General features: G+C 35.7%; 1 protein-coding gene across 1 annotated transcript in view; it reads right to left on the bottom strand.

Annotated features, from left to right (window-relative positions):
* The window catches only part of LOC134756152 (uncharacterized MFS-type transporter C09D4.1), a 53,019-nt gene extending 34,148 nt beyond the window's left edge, over window positions 1-18,871 (bottom strand). Inside the window, exon 1 of the mRNA XM_063692981.1 lies at window positions 18,288-18,871. Coding sequence (XP_063549051.1) covers window positions 18,288-18,593 — 306 coding nt within the window. The 5' untranslated portion in view covers window positions 18,594-18,871. The remainder of the gene's footprint in view (window positions 1-18,287) is intronic.
* Window positions 18,872-20,550: the final 1,679 nt, after the last annotated feature.

A 20,550-nucleotide genomic window follows, 5' to 3' on the forward strand; every position in this document is an offset into this window, starting at 1 on the left:
AAAATAAAAGGTTATTAAATTTGCTACAACTTTATTTATTGCAATATATCTCGCCGCCTGCGCCGATATTTGTCTTAAAATATAGGCAAAACGAAAAATTACGTTAAAAAGAAAAAAATACCCTTTATTTAAAGCCTCATATCTCAAGAACTATTTGACATACGGCGCCGTAAATAGGCTTAAATTGTTCAAAATTTAATGTTCTTTCAACATTACTCAGCAAGTTTTGACCAAAATCCCATAGTTTTATAATAAAACTGACAAAAATGAAAAAAGTCCGAACTTTTTGCGGTTTTTCGCAAATTACGCAGGGAGCACAACTTTTTTTTACTTGCAAAATATAGTCTCACATTCCTCTAAGGTCTCTAAACAACATACAAAAATACAGACCTACATCACGCATTGTTTTTTAGGGTTCCGTACCCAAACGGTAAAAACGGGACCCTATTACTAAGACTCCGCTGTCCGTCTGTCTGTCCGTCTATCCGTCTGTCTGTCACCAGGCTGTATCTCATAAACCGTGATAGCTAAACAGTTGAAATTTCCACAGAATAGATGATGTATTTCTATTGCCGCTATAACAACATATACTAAAAAGAGAATAATATAAATATTTAAATGGGGCTCCCATACAACAAACGTGATTTTTTTGCTGTTTTTTTCCGTAATGGTACGGAACCCTTCGTGTGTGAGTCCGACTCGCACTTAGCCGGTTTTTTATTGTAAGATTTGAGCGATGTATCTGTTTCTAATTTTAAAATAAATAATGACGTTACACAGACATCTAAGTGTGTTCTATTAGTATGTACAAACAGCAAAACACTACTGTCCATCGATGGACCTTGTAATTGGACCTTGGACCTTGGCTTTTATAATAAGCATGGAGACTGTATAAAGGAGCCAAATCTCTATGTATGAAAAGTGTCCATCAAAAAACAGTAATTAGGCAGCGCCACCATATACCGAAATACTACCAAAAACAACCTACGTAATTTGGTCGGGTTATTTGTTGCCTTATATGGTTCATATTATACTCATGTCCCAGAGCCTAACTAGCGCCACCGGAGAGATTAGGAACTATTATTTAAAGCTGAAAGCGGTCACTTTTGTAACAATTCTGCCATAAGAGATTGGCATCCTTTCTATACCATCCATAATAATAAGGTTTAAGAACTGTCAGTTAACAATGTGGGCGATACATAACCACAGAATAAGTAATAGTATTATTATACAGAACGGCCACGCACCGCCCCGCCCCGATTTGAATTACCTCGCCCCGCGACAGCAGATTGACGGCCGTTTGCCGGCCGCTCCGTACTGTTTTTAAGCAACTTACTCACACAATGACGCATGCCGCGTGTACAGACGTGCCGTACACACATAGAAACGCAAGTGATTTTTGATGTATAGCGTTTCCGCCCTGTGACATAACAAAAGATTGTATATATTATGAGAACATCTTTTTCAAACACGGAGGTAAAATATTTGCAGACATATACTCAAGACTTGTTACATTGAATTTTTAAAAATATGTGCAAATTAACACTTCCAAACTATACATTGCTAACAGATCTTGTCAATATCCAGCTTTGAGTACATTCTTCCTATTGACTTGAATAAAGCCTTAGATTTACATAAACTATTACATATTATGTCGCTAAATTTAGTGTGCGTTATTAAGTAATCGGGTTTACATACTATTGCATATTGGTTTATAATTATTATGCTGAACATAAAAAACGCAATATGGGTCGCATTTTAAAACACCTATAACGTGTAAGTATGTTGCGTTATTTGTCTAAAGGGGCCCACTGACTATCAGTCCGCCGGACGATATCGGCCTGTCAGTTGTTCGGAACTGTCAAATTTTTGTTCTAACTGACAAGCCGATATCGTCCGGCAGACTGATAGTCAGTGGGCCCCTTAACGAATACGGTATGGTACAGAAAGAGCACAACAAAGATGTTAAAAAAAGTTCCTGATCCACATTTATTGATCTGATGTTTTTTAGGGTTCCGTAGCCAAAGGCTAAAAATGAGACCCTAATTACTGAGACTCCGCTGTCCGTCTGTCCGTCTGTCCATCTGTCCGTCTGTCCGTCTGTCCGTCTGTCCATCTGTCCATCTGTCCGTCTGTCCGTCTGTCCGTCTGTCCGTCTGTCCGTCTGTCTGTCTGTCACCAGGCTGTATCACATGAACCGACAGTTGCAATTTTCACAGATGTATTTCTGTTGTCACTATAACAACAAATACTAATAAGTACGGAACTCTCGGTGGGCGAGTCCGACTCGCACTTACGTTTTTAGTATTTTTTGTTATAGCGAAATACATCATCTGTAAAAAAATTCACAGATGATGTATTTCTGTTGCCGCTATAACAACAAATACTAATAAATAACAGAATAAAATAAATATTTAAGTGGGGCACCCATACAACAAACGTGATTTTTACCGTTTTTGCAGCTGCAGCAAATATCCGAATGGCACCTTAAAAGTGCTAAGGTCCGCGTTTTGTTGAGCACGCGCCGCGTCTCATACAATGGGAAAAATTCGAGAAATTTCTCGATTTTTTTTTGCTTTACCTATACAGCACAAACGAGGTTTGAACCCACGTTTTTGACCACCACACATGAAAGGTTAATCATATTCGGTTACTTTCGGTAACGAAAAGAATTACATAAGTCAAAAAACCCAGTGGCAAACAGAGTAAATTTATAGGCCACTTTGAGTCACAATGACAAAACATCATGACTTTGATGTTGCTATTGTAATATTTCCACAATGGCTAATTCAATTTGCCAGACCGGATTATTGCATGTCTGTGGTTTTAATTGTATTGTCTAGATCACAAAGTATAGTACTAGATATAGGTATATCGATGTGAGAGTATCTGACCCTTTACGAATTAATAAAGTAAAAATCATGTTTTACAGTAGCAGCAGAAACAATGAAATAAAAAAAAACCGGCCAAGTGCGAGTCGGACTCGCGTTCCAAGGGTTCCGTACATTACACAATATAAACAACGTATTTTTTATGTGAAATGTCTTTAAAAAACCCGTAGGGGTCGGATCAAAAACTAAGTAATTAAGTCCGACTCACGCTTGACTGCACATTTCTAATAGGTTTCCGGTAATCTATAGGTAAAGATCTAATTTGTGTATTTTTCTCAAAATTTTTGACCCAGTAGTTTCGGAGATAAAGGGGGGGAATGGTCATTTTTTGCCTATGTTCTTGAATAACTTCTAAATTATTTACTTTAAAATTATAATAAAAATATATTTAAGATTCTCACAAAGAGCTCTTTCATTTGATATGTAACACGATATAGTTTGACAAACTTTATTTTTTAATTTTCTCATTTACCCCCCAATAGTGGCCCCCGTGTTTAAAATTAATATGTTAGCGTTACATGTCCATCTTTGGGTCACAAACTTACATATGTGTACCAAATTTCAACTTAATTGATCCAGTAGTTTCGGAGAAAATGGGCTGTGACAGACGGACAGACAGACAGACGCACGAGTGATCCTATAAGGGTTCCGTTTTTTCCTTTTGAAGTACGGAACTCTAAAAATGCTACCTCATGTAGTTTGTGAAAAGTTGGAATTAGATTGAAATAGAGTGTACATTGTAATGCACATTGGGCCTTACGGGGTTAAGTTGGTTGCATTGAAAAGGCGATGCAAGCTAGCTGCAAGGAGATAAAACGTTCAATTTGCAGTAAATCTAAAATCGACAAGGCACCTAGTTCCAGGTTCACGCGCTAGCAAGACTGTAGCACTTATTTTAGAATAATAAAGTTTAAGGGGCCCACTGACAATCAGTCCGCCGGACGATATCGGCCTGTCAGTTGTTCGGAACTGTCAAATTTTTGTTCTAATTGACAGGCCGATATCGTCCGGCGGACTGATAGTCAGTGGGCCCCTTTATACAGCAACTCAAGTAGAGATAAACAACAGACGGTCATATCGCTAAAAAGCGACCTCCTCTAGACAACCTTTACGTAGCGGAAATTGAAAAATGTGTATTCCAGATGCAATAAAATAAATCTAAATACAGATTAGTTTACTTTCAGCAAAGAGAATTTAGAATACGTATTGTCAAAGTAAATTTTGTAGTCACAGTTTTACTGCCATCTTTCGAGACAGGATTAAAAATTTTAGACAGCCATTTGACTTTGATCCTTTTTCCAAAGATAGATATAACTCCGTAATAGATGGATACAGTCTAAGGAAAAAACGTGCCTCGAAAATCACGATAATTTGATTCTCGATCAGAGGGCGCCACTAGTTTTGGCCTACACTCGTATAGAGGGCGTTGACGGTTTCGTTTGTTATTTATAATTTTAACGCATACCAGTGAAAGAACATGGGTCAAAATCATAAAAATAATTATTGCAAATAAAAAAAATCATTTATCCATATTTAAATACATTTTATCGTATTTTTATAAATATTTATTTTTAGTTTTAAAGTGTGTCGACAGATGGCAGTGAATTTACTGGGGTTACAAAATTTACTATGACAGTACCGCTCTAGTATAAGTTACTCTATGCTTTTTCTTTCACTGATATGTGTTAAATTTATTTAGGGCCTGTTTCACAATGTCCAAGTAAAGTCCTGAATAAGCTACTTGCCACTTATCTGACGGATAAAGTCATCGTTGGCGTTTCACAATCTCCAAATAAGCTTTATCTGCTGGATAAAGTGTTTTTTTTTGTAGCAAATTTTATCTGGCAGTTAATTTATTTGTTAATTAGCTATCCAATACTTTACTTGGACATTGTGAAACAGGCCCTAAATATCAAAAGGTGTCTCGATCTATACGAGTATAGGCCAAAGGTATGGCGCCATCTTTTCACTGAAAGAAATGATTGCATAACAGTAACAAAATATTTTGTTACTATACTTATCCAAAAATTGGGACACGAACTATGTGTTACACCCAAGTTTGGTGTTACTTGGGTGTAACACATAGCTCGTGTCCCAATTTTTGGTTAAGTATAGTAACAACGTCGGTTTATTACAAGGAAATCAGTTGTAAGATATTGATCAAATTTTTTCTTTATTACTTAAGTTCAGTTATTTTCTGAATAACGAGTTCGGCTAATTATTTTCTTCAGTGTACGAGCGATGATATCAGATATAACCATTGATCTATTATTGTTAGTACACATTAAACTACTCGTAATTTAACTAATAACATTGAGATATTATTACTATAGTGAAGCCATACAAAACAATGAAATTGTCGCAATCGCAACCTGTACCACGCCAACAAAACGTCGTAAGCGCCTCAAAATTCATGGCGCTTACTCGTTTAGGTCGCGAGACTCACGCTCCGCTTCTATGGTTTGTTGTCAAAACAATAACAACACATGGCGAAAAATACTGGTTATATGTGCCGGTTCTACGCGTAAGTAGGTAATAATACCTACTTAGTTCATAACTAATATCCTCAAAATAAATGTTAGTAGGTATACAATGCTGATTATTGGTCACTATTGCCCACAAGTGTACTGTAAAGTCACGGGTAGAACATAAATTTTGAGTTTTTGCTGCAGAAAACTAATTTTGCAACCATGTAACTTATGCTCGGGCACGTTTTCTCATTCCATAACACATTAGCGAGATGACACTGCACTCACCTCACCTCACAACAAAACTATGAAGTACAACGGAAAAATCATATTCAGATTTAGTTTACGAACATTGTAAGTAAATGATAAGAAAAACGTGAAAGATTTTCTTTTGTAAAGGCTGTTTGAGGCAAGCTGAGCCTGTGGCCAATTTATCTCTGTCATTACCAAAAATATACCATTTTGCACTTCATTTTCTTGTAATAGGGCAATATGTGTAGATGGACCCGGGTATGTCCTTAAACTACGTCCAAAAGAGAGGTATGGGCACTGTGAATGACATCTCGCTTTGTGTGGTAGGGCACAGGACTGCGGATGTCATTCCAGATCTAGAGCAGAGCCCAACTGGGGAAGTACCTCCACCTTACAGAAAACCACAGCCAAATAACACTAGACCCTACTCATAGTGTTGTGTTCCTGCCGGTGAGTAAGGTTAATGCCAGAGCTCAACGAGGGAGAGGAGTGTTAGGGTCGGCAACGCGCATGTAACTCCTCTGGAGTTGCAGGCGTACATAGGCTACGGAGACTGCTTAACATCAGGCGGGCCGTATGCTTGTTTGCCACCGAGGTAGTATTATAAAAAAAAGTATATATATATATATGACTCCGTATTTTTGGCGACGCGTAAATGTGATCCTATTTGTTTCTTTATTTATACGCTACCTCCTATGAATGAAGATTTAATTGCAATAATTGCAATGCGACAGCAAACAGCCACAGACAATCTAGTACGTTACGACCTTTAAGATAGGCTCAAGAATAATAAGTAGACGCGGGGACGAAAGACAGTATTTACGTAAGGACTCGATGGAAAACCCGCGATTCCTTTTATTCCGATAGTGAATAAATCTATCAAAAAAAATTAGTATATTTTTTTTGATTCTTATTTACTGCCAATTTGGTTTGACCAACTACATATAATATACCTATTATAAGTACTCTCAAGACACATCAGGGGCTTAACGTTCTGGTAAACCAACGTCTTTCTTTAGGAGTTATAAAAAAAAATATGAAACGTTTTTCGCTCCTAACTCTTATAATAATTTAAAAATCGAAAAACATTATTTAAAAATCAAATTGTGTAATATTTTCAATAATGTTAATATCCAGTGAGGAAAAAGGGTAATAAATACGTTTTTTATGGAAAACCGGTTTCGAGGCGGTCGTCCCCTTCCGTCTTAACCAAGCGCCTGCAAGAACGTCTTTCTTTAGGAGTTATTAAAATAAATATGAAACGTTTTTCGCTCCTAACTCTTATAATAATTTAAAAATCGAAAAACATTATTTAAAAATCAAATTGTGTAATATTTCCAATAATGTTAATATCCAGAGAGGAAAAAGGGGAATAAATACGTTTTGTATGGAAAACCGGTTTCGAGACGGTCGTCCCCTTCCGTCTTAACCAAGCGCCTGCAAGAACGTCTTTCTTTAGGAGTTATTAAAATAAATATGAAACGTTTTTCGCTCCTAACTCTTATAATAATTTAAAAATCGAAAAACATTATTTAACAATCAAATTTTGTAATATTTTCAATAATGTTAATATCCAGAGAGGAAAAAGGGGAATAAATACGTTTTTATGGAAAACCGGTTTCGAGACGGTCGTCCCCTTCCGTCTTAACCAAGCGCCTGCAAGAACGTCTTTCTTTAGGAGTTATTAAAATAAATATGAGACGTTTTTCGCTCCTAACTCTTATAATAATTTAAAAATCGAAAAACATTATTTAAAAATCAAATTGTGTAATATTTTTAATAATGTTAATATCCAGAGAGGAAAAAGGGGAATAAATACGTTTTTTATGGAAAACCGGTTTCGAGACGGTCGTCCCCTTTCGTCTTAACCAAGCGCCTGCAAGAAACGATAACCTTAATAAATGACACCTCTCTACATATTAATTAACCTCATCAATCTCATCATGAACCAAGTTTCAAATTTTTACCTAGCGATGTATACAGGTTTACAAACTTAATTAAGGGTTCCCGGCAAGCTCGGTTCTCCATACAAACGTAGTTCCGCTCTCATTTTAAAACGACTAGCTAGATTGCTCCGAAACTTTGTCACTGTGCTGCCCCCTACAGTTTATGCACGCTTCCTATATTAAGGTTTTGGAGGTAAATGTTTTCTAGACTAATACAAACGGTTTAAGTGTAGATGCAACCCAAAAATACAATACAATAAGTTATATAAGTTTCGGTAGTGAAGTTGGGGTGAATGATTAAACACTGTTGTACTCCGGACCGTTTTTCCTGAATAATTGATTATTAGAAAAAAATAAAAACCGACCAAGTGCGAGTGGGACTCGCGCATGAAGGGTTCCGTACCATTACGCAAAAAACGGCAAAAAAAATCACGTCTGTTGTATGGGAGCCCCACTTAAATATTTTTTTACTGTTTTTAGTATTTGTTGTTATAGCGGCAACAGAAATTCACTCAGCTATCACGGTTCAAGAGATACAGGCTGGCGACAGACAGACGGACAGACGGACCGACCAACAGTGGAGTCTTAGTAATAGGGTCCCGTTTTTACCCTTTGGGTACGGAGCCCTAAAAACGAATGGCTTTAGAATGCTGTATAATTACATATTATGATATAAAATTTACTGATATAATGGTTTATATAATGGTGTACCGAGACAAACCTTACTGGTTTAACAGTACTTTTGTAATTAAGTTGTATATTATGTGTATTTACCTGATTAAATAAAATTTTTTTTTTAAATATTTTAGGTTAACGAAAACAAGGGCCAAGGAACAACACCCGTCCATCTTGCTCGTACACATATTTCGGTACGTGCTAATATAAATTATCAAATAGATATCAGATTTAAAAATCTGAATACTGCTCCATCTGAATCTGTTATTACTTCACCGGAAAACCTTTCATCTTATTCCACAATGCCTATGTATTTGTGTAGGTATACATAGGTATACGTTGTGTGTATTGCGCATGTATTTGTGTGTAATAAACATACAGGAACGCTGGTATTCGGCAATATGTTCCTATATCTGGCGCGTAACTCAGCCTCGAAACAGCTTAAAACAGAGTGGTCAATACAAAATGAACGCTCTAGATTTAGACAGTAAGTATTTCGCTAGGAAATAAACGCTAAGAAAACATTAAAAAGCTGCATTTGTATGACTTGTAAAATGTATTTTATTTTTACCAATAAAAATCTGTATATCTGTATATCTGTATTGCCCTACATACTTGGTATATTTTATCAACGTAATAAGTGTAACAGAATAAAGGGGCCCACTGACTATCAGTCCGCCGGACGATATCGGCCTGTCAGTTGTTCGGAACTGTCAAATTTTTGTTCTAACTGACAGGCTGATATCGTCCGGCGGACTGATAGTCAGTAGGCTCCTTTAGGGGGTGCCCCGCTGGAAAAGAAAGGTTTTTTTTGATCCACCCTATACCCTAGCCCACATTCACTAAGCATAAAAGCCGTTACATGTACTGGAAAACTCAATAAATCCTTTACCGCGTTACCTATGAATTCCATGTTTTAACTTGTTTTCAATTTTTGTATGCATGTTAAGCCTGTCATGAGTGGACTTTAAACACAACTTTTGAATGAATGCACGGTATTTGTGACTAACAGTTATTATTTAACTTGACACGAAAATAAGTGGCTATGTATATTAATTGGATATGGTTCTATATCTGGAGCGTAATTCACCCTAGACACAATTTAGAACAAAGAGGTCATTATAAAATAAACGCCGATTTTTTTGTACTCTTGTGTGACAGCACGAAGTACTGAATTAATTTACTGCAAATAACAAACACTGTATTTGTGCCATTTTCAACCAAAAGGGTACTTATTGTCGGTTGTTAATAAGGCGCTATTTCCATATAGCTTCAATTCGAAATCAACCTTATCGACAAGCGACAATGTGGTACCTTTTGGTTGAAAACGTCACATATAATGATTTTATTTACGAGCATAAAACATGTTTTTATAGTCTTGGTGATTGTGTAGGTGTATTTAATAACTCAAGTTTACGCATCTGCTATTTTGTATGCGATGGAAATGCGATGCAATTGATATATCAATAACTGGTTTTAAAACGTTCTAGTATCGCTCCAGTATTATTTAGGTACGATAATGGATATAATGTAAATCAATGGGAAGGAAAAAAATCGTTTTCCTTATACTTCAACTATGCACGGTAACCTTGAATCCTTGAGTGAGGTCATTATTTTCTCTCTAAATATATTAAGGGGCTACCCGAGGTTTTCATCGATTTTTGACAAGTTTTGAATCGTATCTCCTACTTTTGCTCTACATATAGAATAATAAGACAAACGGCTGTCGGTTCTTCAATCTTTTATCTCCATTTTTGCCTACCGGATTTTGAAAGAAATGAATACTTGCTTAAACTTTCACGATTTTTACTCATTATTATTTATCTCCACGGGACTTAATGTCTTAATAAGTCCCGTGGAGATAAATAATAATGAATACTTATTTATTTATGATTTTTTTAAACACTGTCTAAAAAAACACTTTTTTCGTATCTCGATTGCTGTGAAAGATCTTACATATACGAAATCTACATATTTGGGTTCGTCTTTGACGTCTCTAAAAATTTGTCTAAGGTTTTAATTTTAAACTGATTAACACAAAAGTTATGGCAAGAAAACCAGTTTTATGACCTAAAATTATTCAACTTTGATGCCAAATATCTCGAAAACAATGAACTTCGAAGTAAATATGGGATACTATACTGCTTAAAACTGTTGCTGTTAATATGATAAGCTACAAAAATCATAAAAAACTAAGGGATTCAGATCGAAGGTCATTGGGGCATGGGATCCCCTTAAATAAATCCTAATTTTTAATGCGCTTAATGCCGCGCCACATTATGATCCGACCGGACCGCTACAGATACAGGTTCGATCAGTTCATCCGTGCATTACTTTAACTTTGTATGTCGTCATGTTGTATCTCTTTGTATAAACTGTGTGTAATTTTTTTTTCGGCTTATTTTATGTTTCTTTCTTTTTGTCTGTTACCTTCCGTGATTATTTCTCACTTGATGGTCTCATCGAAAGATCAGCGCTGGAAGTCGCCAGCAATATGCTGAGATGAGGCCATTTCGTGACACTTTATTCAAAATAATAATAATTTTTGTACATCTTTTACACCAGCAGCCTGTGGGTGAACTACACGCAAAGACAGTACAGCGCCCTGCGAGTACAGTATAATAATGCGTTTAGGGTGCTGATGGGGCTCCCTCGCTACTGCAGCGCATCAACAATGTTTGCGGAGGCGCGCGTGGATAGTTTTGCTGCCATCATGCGCAAAAGAGCCGCTTCATTGTTATGCAGGGTGAGGGACAGCACCAACAGCATCCTGGCCATGTATGCTGACAGGTTAGATGGGGCATACCTGAACCACTGTGGTGCACTCCACATGTGCTTTAAGTAAATAGATATGTAAATATGTAGATAGTTAATAAGTTAAACATTAGTTGTAAGATTAAAATGTGTTACTAACCAAATTGATCCTTTGTCGGTCTTAAATAAATTTAATTTAATTTAATTTAATTTTAATTATTATTAATTCTTTATTTCAGATACATTTTATCCAAAGAAGTGTTAGTTTGGCTTATGACTACGTTAGTTACTTAACTACTACTACATTATTTAATTATGTACTTTTTATGTATGTCTATTGTCTGTGTGTTTACGAATTAAAAACATTCTATTCTATTCGAATTTGTCATTTTTGTGTGTAAAAAAAGCAGCCTCCTAGCCTAGTCGGTAGTGACGCTGCATACGGAGCAGGAGGTCCCGGGTTCGAATTCTGGTAAGGGCCTTATTTTTGTGTAATGAGATATTTATTTCTAACTTCTAAGGTATGGGTATATTGATAAATGGATAGATATAATACTCTTTTTTGGCACAACCCAGTAAAAGATGCAGCTCAAGGAAAAACAATTGATTGATGATAGAGACAGACAACAGGCGATCTCATCGCTAAGGAGTGATCTCTGCCAGACAACATTTAGGTAGTGGAAATAAGACATGGGTAGATTTGTGTAATAATACCTACATACGTGACACATGATTATTTTTCCACTAGAGATGAAAAACTAAACTTTCTGCATGTAAGCTAGTCTGTGTAGAGTTCGGGATGAGTGGGCGTACGGCAGGTGGGATTCCGGTGATTTGTCGGATAACGAGGGACACGCGGAAGAAAGGACGTTTTGATACAATTATACGATTATATACATATATATATAGGCCAAGCAATAAGAAGGTATAGAGGGAAATGATGAGGGCTATTTTCTGAATATGTAATCTGTTTATTATTTACATTAGCAAAATGTCTGTTTACCAGTCAATAAAACATTTTCGTCTTTACTGCATATAAACCTTAACGTAACTCATTAATATCGAGAGCAAGAGGCCTATTCGAACTTTCAAAAACCTCACTTTAATTCCGTACATGGCGGGAAGAAGTTAATAACTCGAGATATAAAATTGGAATTTTTTAAACTAAATAGAAAATTACATGAGATTCAACTTTCTTTAATTTGTCAGATTTTTTTATGATTTATAAATCATCTGAGAGGTCATCAATAGGTATTAAGCTGGTTTCCCGCAGGTCCTACCATAATCCTTATATTCATAATCAACAGTGGTTAAAGCTTTGAACAAACTCCCAGAGGACTTATTTAGTATCGGCCCAGTGTCAATGAATTTAAGAATAATTTAGACAAGCACAATTGTAGAGGCATTAATAAAAAACATAGAATATCGGTTTACATATTAAATACATTAATAACGGGTCACTCACGTATTTTAAGTCGAGCGTTTTTCGACTTAAAATACGTGAGTGACCCGTTATTAATATATTTAATATGTCTGTGTCTCACGGAAGTTTTGTTATTAAAATATCGGTTTACGACCCAATTAAAGTGATTATAATAATATTTGTTTGTAATAATGTGAAATGTCAACTAAATGTCACACACACACGTAGTTTGTTTACTATAAAAACGCTGTTTTCTCTCAATAAGGCATTCTGAACCAATATCTGGCTGTTCACGCCAAGCGGGACATTCTGGAAACTCAAAATCCCATACAAAATGACACTTACAAACTACACTACAAACGCAACATACATACCTAAAGAGGTGTTCAAGAACAGGATAAATTCTAGGCGTCTCAATATTGCACGTTATCAATGACATACCAATATCAGATTATTAAAACTCAAATTCGCCTCCAGGTTGGCACATTAGTACGGTTAGTACCTCGCCGCGCTAACACACGACATTAATTTCGAGAGTAGAACATATTTACGATTCCAACTCAATATACGAGTCGATATGGGTCATTAAAGCGAAAAGGTGGTAAATCCAACCCCGAACCATCATTACATCCGTACATTTAAGGAAGGTAAGATGTTACTTCTAATTTACCGATGCTTTTACTTAATATTGGCATTCAGAAGTTGATCGTATTAACAGAAGTCAAACGTACCTAAATACAGACATTTATTTATTTATAAGTTTGGGAACAAATCAAATTATTATATTAAATATTTTGATGTGTTTTTTTTAAGTAGTCACACTACTATATAAATTAAAAACTGTAATAAATGTCATATATTAAAGAAGAAGTGACGAAGCCCTCCAGTGGTGAAGGCCGGATTCGAACCGGCGTCTTTATATAGCTATCGCGGCTATTTATTTAAACTTTATTGCACAATTTTTTATATATTTTTGTATATTTTTATTTCTAATTTAATGTGTCTACTAACATTAGCATGTTAAGATTATTTTTTATTGTATTACTAACAAATAATATGGGCCTTTGCCTGAAATAAATAATTGAATTGAATTGAATTGAAATTTTACACAAAAAGAGTACAAATGGCGGATTTAACACCTTGAGGCATTCTCTACCAGTCAATTACTATATCGGCACTGTTGCGCACAGCATATTAAGCGTCATTCTAGTCTAGACTGTGGAGTCAACTATAGTCGAGTAATTAAATATATTAAACCGGGTCACTCACGTTTGATTGCTCGACATGTTTCGCACCACCAACGCGTGCGCTCCGTGAAGATGCTACTTGTTATGGAGCAAAACATATCGAGCAATAATCGACTTTATAAACGTGAGTGACCCGGTTTAATATATTTAACATGCCAGTGTCTCACGGAAGTTTTGTTATAGTCGAGTAAAAACAGATTAAGAATGAATCATCGACGAAATTATCTGAATAAATACCTAATGAACCTAATCTTAAACTGTTTACAAACACTAACAAAGAAAGTTATCATAATGTAAACAGATTCTAAGAAACATTCGTAAATAAATCCGTTGATAAATGACGTAATCAAACAGTCATTAACATGAAACGTTGAGAAATGAGGGGGGAAAACATGTTCCGGCGGTGTCGGGAAATAAATCGGCCATCTTTGACATTCGGGCTAATTCGAACAATGATCTAGATATCAACTATTCAAACGTTATATTAGTTCATTTTTTTTTTCAACTATCAACTAGATATCCACTAGATATGAAACAGAAACGATAACGAGATATTTAAGAAAGTCATGTCAAATTTGACATATCCGCGATTCCGAATGTCCTCATGAACAATCTCTTTAAGGGGCCCACTGACTATCAGTCCGCCGGACGATATTGGCCTGTCAGTTAGAACAAAAAATTGACAGTTCCGAACAACTGACAGGCCGATGTCGTCCGGCGGACTGATAGTCAGTGGGCCCCATAGATTTGCTTAAGATATTACTTAGACATCCAATGGATATCTAACGGATATTCCAAAACGTCACAATAATTGTAGCGTGAAATGACAATTGGTTTCTCGAATCGAACTGCAAAAGATAACTAGTTGAGAACTAAACTATAACGTATCTATTACATCTCGTATTATTCTCGTATCTAGTAATTATCTCGTTGACCGGTTTGAAGAGTAATTCTCGCTACCTATATAGTAGGTACTAGGTACTGTTAACGTGTTCAATATTGCTTATCTTGTCAAACATTGCCTAGCTTAAAATAGTTATTTGTGCAACAAGAAAGTTGGTTTTTCTTGCGAGTGTTTATTTTGAGTCCCGAGAAAGCGAAAGATTCTAAGTTAGAATCTTGAGCGTAGCGAGGGACTCAAAAACACGAGATGTAAAATAATTTTGCTCTCGTGTTGCACATATAATTTATAACCTCAGTAGTGAGAACATATTAAAGGAAAGTCGCACTTTCCTCACTGCAGGGAGTGACGAAAGTAGGCTTGTTCGAGCTGCTGAGGTGAAAAAAAAGATTCCTTGCGGAATTATTTGAGACATACTAATTTTTCGACTATTTGATGCTGATTGTAACAGTTACTTGAGTTGTGTGTCGACCATTTTCCGTTTTATATAAGAAACGTATTCAAGAATGGTATAATTCTACTTTAAAATATATTACACGAATGAAACGCGCAAAAATACCTGATTCGATCTAGATTATACAGTCATAATAAGAATGTGCCATAACCTTTTGCAAGTTTAGTCGTATAACATAAAATATTATAAGGTGGGGTAAGACTATCACCGGGTTAAGACGGGACAAAACTTGTATGGAATCCTCATAAACTGTTTGTCTTGCCCCGAGCAAAATTACAATAGAAGTTAACAGATGGCCAACAAAAAATCAAGGCAATAATGAAAAACACACAACTACCGATAACCGAGTCACACGAGTGGTATTATTATGATTATTCTTTGCAATACACATTTTTTGTTTTGTGCCGTGCAAAACTCAAAACAGGTACTTTGTAGTTAAAGATAGGAAGCCCCGGTAATCCATACTTCCATGCTAATCCATACTAATATTATAAATGCGAAAGTCTGTCTGTCTGTCTGTCTGTGTGTTCCCTCTTCACGCTTAAACCGCTGAACCGATTTAGATGAAATTTGGCATAGAGATAGGTTGAGTCCCTGAGAAGGACATAGGATAGTTTTTATCCCGAAAATCATCCCTTAAGAAAGTAAAAAGCGGGGTGGAATTGAGATAATTAACGAAGTGCCTGCTAATTTGTGTGCATAATATGCTCAAATTTAGATTGCTATGAGGTTTTCTCCAGGCGCTATTCTTACTCTAGCTGATGTTACTAAGTCCACGCAGACGAAGTCGCGGGCAAAAGCTAGTATTAGATATTTTTAATTTTTAATACGTATAATGACTCACGTTTTTTCCTTAGACTGTATCCATTTATTACAGAGTTAAATATATCTATCTTTGCAAAAAATATAAATGCATTGACGGCACGTAAAATTCATGGGTTTTTTCGGTAAAACCTATAAAATTGTTGACCTAGTTTTTGTTCGGAGGTTCAAATACTTTTGAGATACACTTAAAATATGCAATACCGGACTCTACTGGTGAAAAGACTTGAAAGTATTTTAAACGCTGAGTTTTGTAAAAAGGTGTCTAGTTCTTCAAATATAGACTTGAGTTCCTATCAAAACATTATAGGTACATTTTCACTTCGAGGAGTACGAGTATGGCTAAGTGCATAGAGTAACTTATACTAGAGCGACACTGTCATAGTAAATTTTGTAACCCCAGTAAATTCACTGCCATCTGTCGACACACTTTAAAACTAAAAATGAAGATTTATAAAAATACGATTAAATGTATTTAAATATGGACAAATGATTTTTTTTATTGGCATTAATTTTTTTTATGATTTTGACCCATGTTCTTTCACTGATATGCGTTTAAATTGTTAAATAACAAACGAAACCGTCAACGCCATCTATACGACAGTAAGCCAAAGCTAGTAGCGCCCTCTGAACGAGAATCAAATTTTCTTGATTTTCGAGGCACGTTTTTTCCTTAGACTGTATCCATCTATTACGGAGTTATATCTATCTTTGCTAAGTGTGTGTCGAGTAGGCGACAGCGACGGAAAAACTGGTCATTCATACACGTCACGTAATATGACGTCTCCATAAAAAACTGTAATCGCTCAACAGCCCCCCGTTTACCATAAAACCGCCATATTACACGATGCGAATAATTTTTATGACGAATTATTATTACTTTTCTAAATATGCGCTCGTTTAATTTGGCTTGTGACAATTTACCGATATACTCGTATTGGGCGATTTCAGTGTATATACACACACACAGGTTAAAAAATACATACTAGGTTAAATAAAAAAAATCGATAGCCCTTAAAATCAAAATAATTACGCGCGTTTCGCGTAGCTCTACTTACGCGAAACGCGCGTAATTATTAATTTGATTTTAAGGGCTATGGAAAATATTATTGTCAGTCTTTGACTCTCATTTCTGACTTTTGTCTTGCTTCAATGTCATGACATGATCAGGATCAAATTTTGATGCCTATATGGGACCACTATTGGGACCCATTGGTCCCATATAGACATTGACTCAAATCAAGCCTGACCCCTGACCGATTGATATCATAAAAACTTGTCGTCCCTCTTACTGTTTTTTCAACCCAGGCAATGTGGCTATGATAATTCTTAACATGTAAGTTTAGTACATATCTTACCATGTTATTAATAAATAAATAAATATTTGGGGGCAATCTTATACACAGATCGACCTAGCCCCAACCAAACTAAGCAAAGCTTGTATTATGGGTGCTAGGCGACGATATACATACTTAAATAGATAAATACATTCTTTTATACATAGAAAACACCCATGACTCAGAAACAAATATGTATCTGTGTTCATTACACAAATAAATGCCCTTACCGTGATTCGAACCCGTGCGGTCACTACCCACTAGGCTAGACCGGTCGTCAAATGACATGTAATGAAATGTAACGACAAGTATTTAATGTAACCTGTGCAATGTTTTAATAACTTCGTTGGGGATCGTAAAAGACAAGATTGTTCTCACGGCGCAGTGGCAATAAAGTGGCCGTTAAGTGAGATAGAGAGTTTTCAGCTCTTTGTGTATACATTTGATGAACTTTTAAATGCTTTTTATGGAATGAAGGCATTTTGTGAATAGTACTTAGCTAACCCGGTATTAGCAATGAAGAGAGGAATGATGAGTATAAGTAGTTTTATTTTGAAGCTGTAATTTAAAGTGAAAAGAGAGGCATTACTTATAAAGTATTTTTTTAATAATATTTAACATGACAAAGGTGAAAAATGATCAGTTTAATAAAAAAATTTATTAAAATAATCGTAATTTTTGCTGATAGTCCGGCGTAACATTTCCTATCAAAGCATGTGTTTGTTTACAATATTGATAACGCAATATTTTCTTATAATTACCGATATCCATAAGTTAGTCTGGGAACCTAGTTATTTATTTTACTCAGAAGGTAAATATCTGTTCATTTGAGATTAGATTTTTGATATTGTTTTCGGTTAGCGCGATAGTTACTCATGAAATAAAACTATAAAAACGGATTATATCGCGTATATTGAATTTATATTACATCCCGACGTTTCGAACCCTTGACCACGGTGACACCCGTTGACCACGAACGCTGTAAAGGGTTCGAAACGTCGGGATGTATAAATTCAATATACGCGATATACTCCGTTTTCATAGTTTCATTTCATTTGATTTTTGATTTAACATATATATAATCTAAACTACTAAACTTGAATTAATATAAACTCACAGTTTTATCCAAAAGCCAGCTAGCCGGAAAGATCAGCGGAATGTAAGTAATCATGTAGATCATGGACGTCCAATATACGGTGATGCTCGAAACCTCATAATATTTCACCACGGCGTCCTGTATTATACTATACTGTATCCATTGAAAAGCATTGGAAGCCGAGTAAAACACAAATATGCCCAACATAAGATATCTAGTAGGGGATACTTTGTATTCAACTTTTTTAGAGGGGGACTCCAAATTCGCCCCTTTCTCATTTACGCCATCCATGACGCTCCCGCATACATCCATCTTAGTTTCACTCATTATTGTCGTAATTTGGCACCTTAGTTACAATATTATTGTCGCTTTATAAGCATTTAATGTAAATAAATAATTTATTGTCGGTTCGCGCGTTTTTTCTATTAAACGCGACGCGTGTTCAGCGCGGCGGTTCGCCGACGACTGATCCGTTTTCCTTTGCTGACGGGATTTCCTCGTACGCTTCAAAAATATGTATACACGTGTTTCCTTATTACAGCGTGTTAAGGTTCACGTTTGATAACATATTTGTGTTAACTGCGCTATTAATTCGCAAACCTTTTATGCATGGTAAGTTTCCAAGTTATACCACTGTGACATTGATATAAATAATAGCGTGATTGTAGTAGGTATTAGATTACAGTCCTTGCTTGGGCCACTTTATATGTGACGTTTTCAACCAAAAGGTACCACATTTTCGCTTGTTGATAAGGCTGATCTTATTGAAGCTATATGGAAATAGCGCCTTACTGACAAGCGACAATTAAGTACCCTTTTGGTTTAAAATGGCACACATACAGTTGTACCCTACACTGGTCTCTCTTTGGGATTTTCATGTTATTTCTACGCAGAATCACGCTTTCGATCCTAATTGGAAGAAAATTTCCATACATTTCTCGTTTCTTCCGTTCCGTTACCGTCATACGAAGACTATGAAAAATTAGTAACGAAATGTAAATAAAAACGTTGGGACATTTTTCATCCTATTGGGATCGTAAGAGCTCGTGATTCTAAGTAAAAATAACATAAATATTCAAAAAAAGGTAATGTACTTACAGCTTTAAATAAAATTTCCTAATTTACAAATACGTAAGTGAAATACGAGTGTTTAATGTTTATTTAGTGACCGGCAATAACTTACAGTGTAAATATATAGGTCATACTGAGCAACTTTAACTATGGAACAAACCCCGAAATCGCGAAAACAAGTTGGCTGTTTCATATATTTTGGTAAATTTGTTTTTTTGCGATTTCGGGGTTGGACCCATAGTAAAAGTTGCTCAGTATGACCTATTTATTCAGCCCATAAATTATTGCAGGTAACTAAATAAACACATGAAGCACAACCCAAGCCAAATCGCGCAAGAAAGCATGTGCCCAGCAGTGGGACCTATATAAAAAAATAGAATTTTTTTTTTTATTGGATATATAAACGTGAAACTAGGTATTTATTTATTTAACCTTTATTGCACAAAAGAAAAACACAGTACATGTTGCATGTACGCATGTATGTGTGTGTAGTTGCATTTTCTACCAGTCAATATATAAAGATATGATCATAAAATAAGATACTCTGCATAACAAAAAAAACGGCCAAGTGCGAGTCGGGCTCGCGCACCGAGGGTTCCGTACTTTTTAGTATTTGTTGTTATAGCGGCAACGGAAATAAATCATCTGTGAAAATTTCAACTGTCCAGCTATCACGGTTTATGAGATACAGCCTGGTGACAGACAGACAGACGGACAGACGGAGTCTTAGTAATAGGGTCCCGTGTTTTATTTTATTTACAAGTCACATGTTCATACACGAGACGTACCTACGCATTAAAATATTTATGAAAAACTACCGTAACAAATTAATTTTTAATGCCTACAATTTTAACAAGTACATTGTTAACAACATAAAGGTTGTGCACATGAATTCATACATAAATACATAATTATATTTACACAAAAGAATACTGAGACAAAAGTAGGGGACAATAGATAAGGTTGTAACGGGATACGGTTAAAATGACAAATCTGACGAACAAATAAATAGTGTAAATTTTATATTAAAGGAAAAAATGGAAAAAGTTACACTTCCGGCAGGATTTGAACCCGCAACCTCCGCAATCCGTGCGTTGCTCTTAACCATATATAAATTTTGGAGTATCGCTCGCAGACGTATCTGCATGTAAAAAAAATTGAAATAAATAGTCTGTCTAAGCCGCCGATAGCTAAAGACGCCGGTTCGAATCCG

The sequence above is a fragment of the Cydia strobilella genome, chromosome 3 (assembly GCF_947568885.1).
Source record: "Cydia strobilella chromosome 3, ilCydStro3.1, whole genome shotgun sequence".
In the NCBI taxonomy this organism is placed as follows: domain Eukaryota; kingdom Metazoa; phylum Arthropoda; class Insecta; order Lepidoptera; family Tortricidae; genus Cydia; species Cydia strobilella.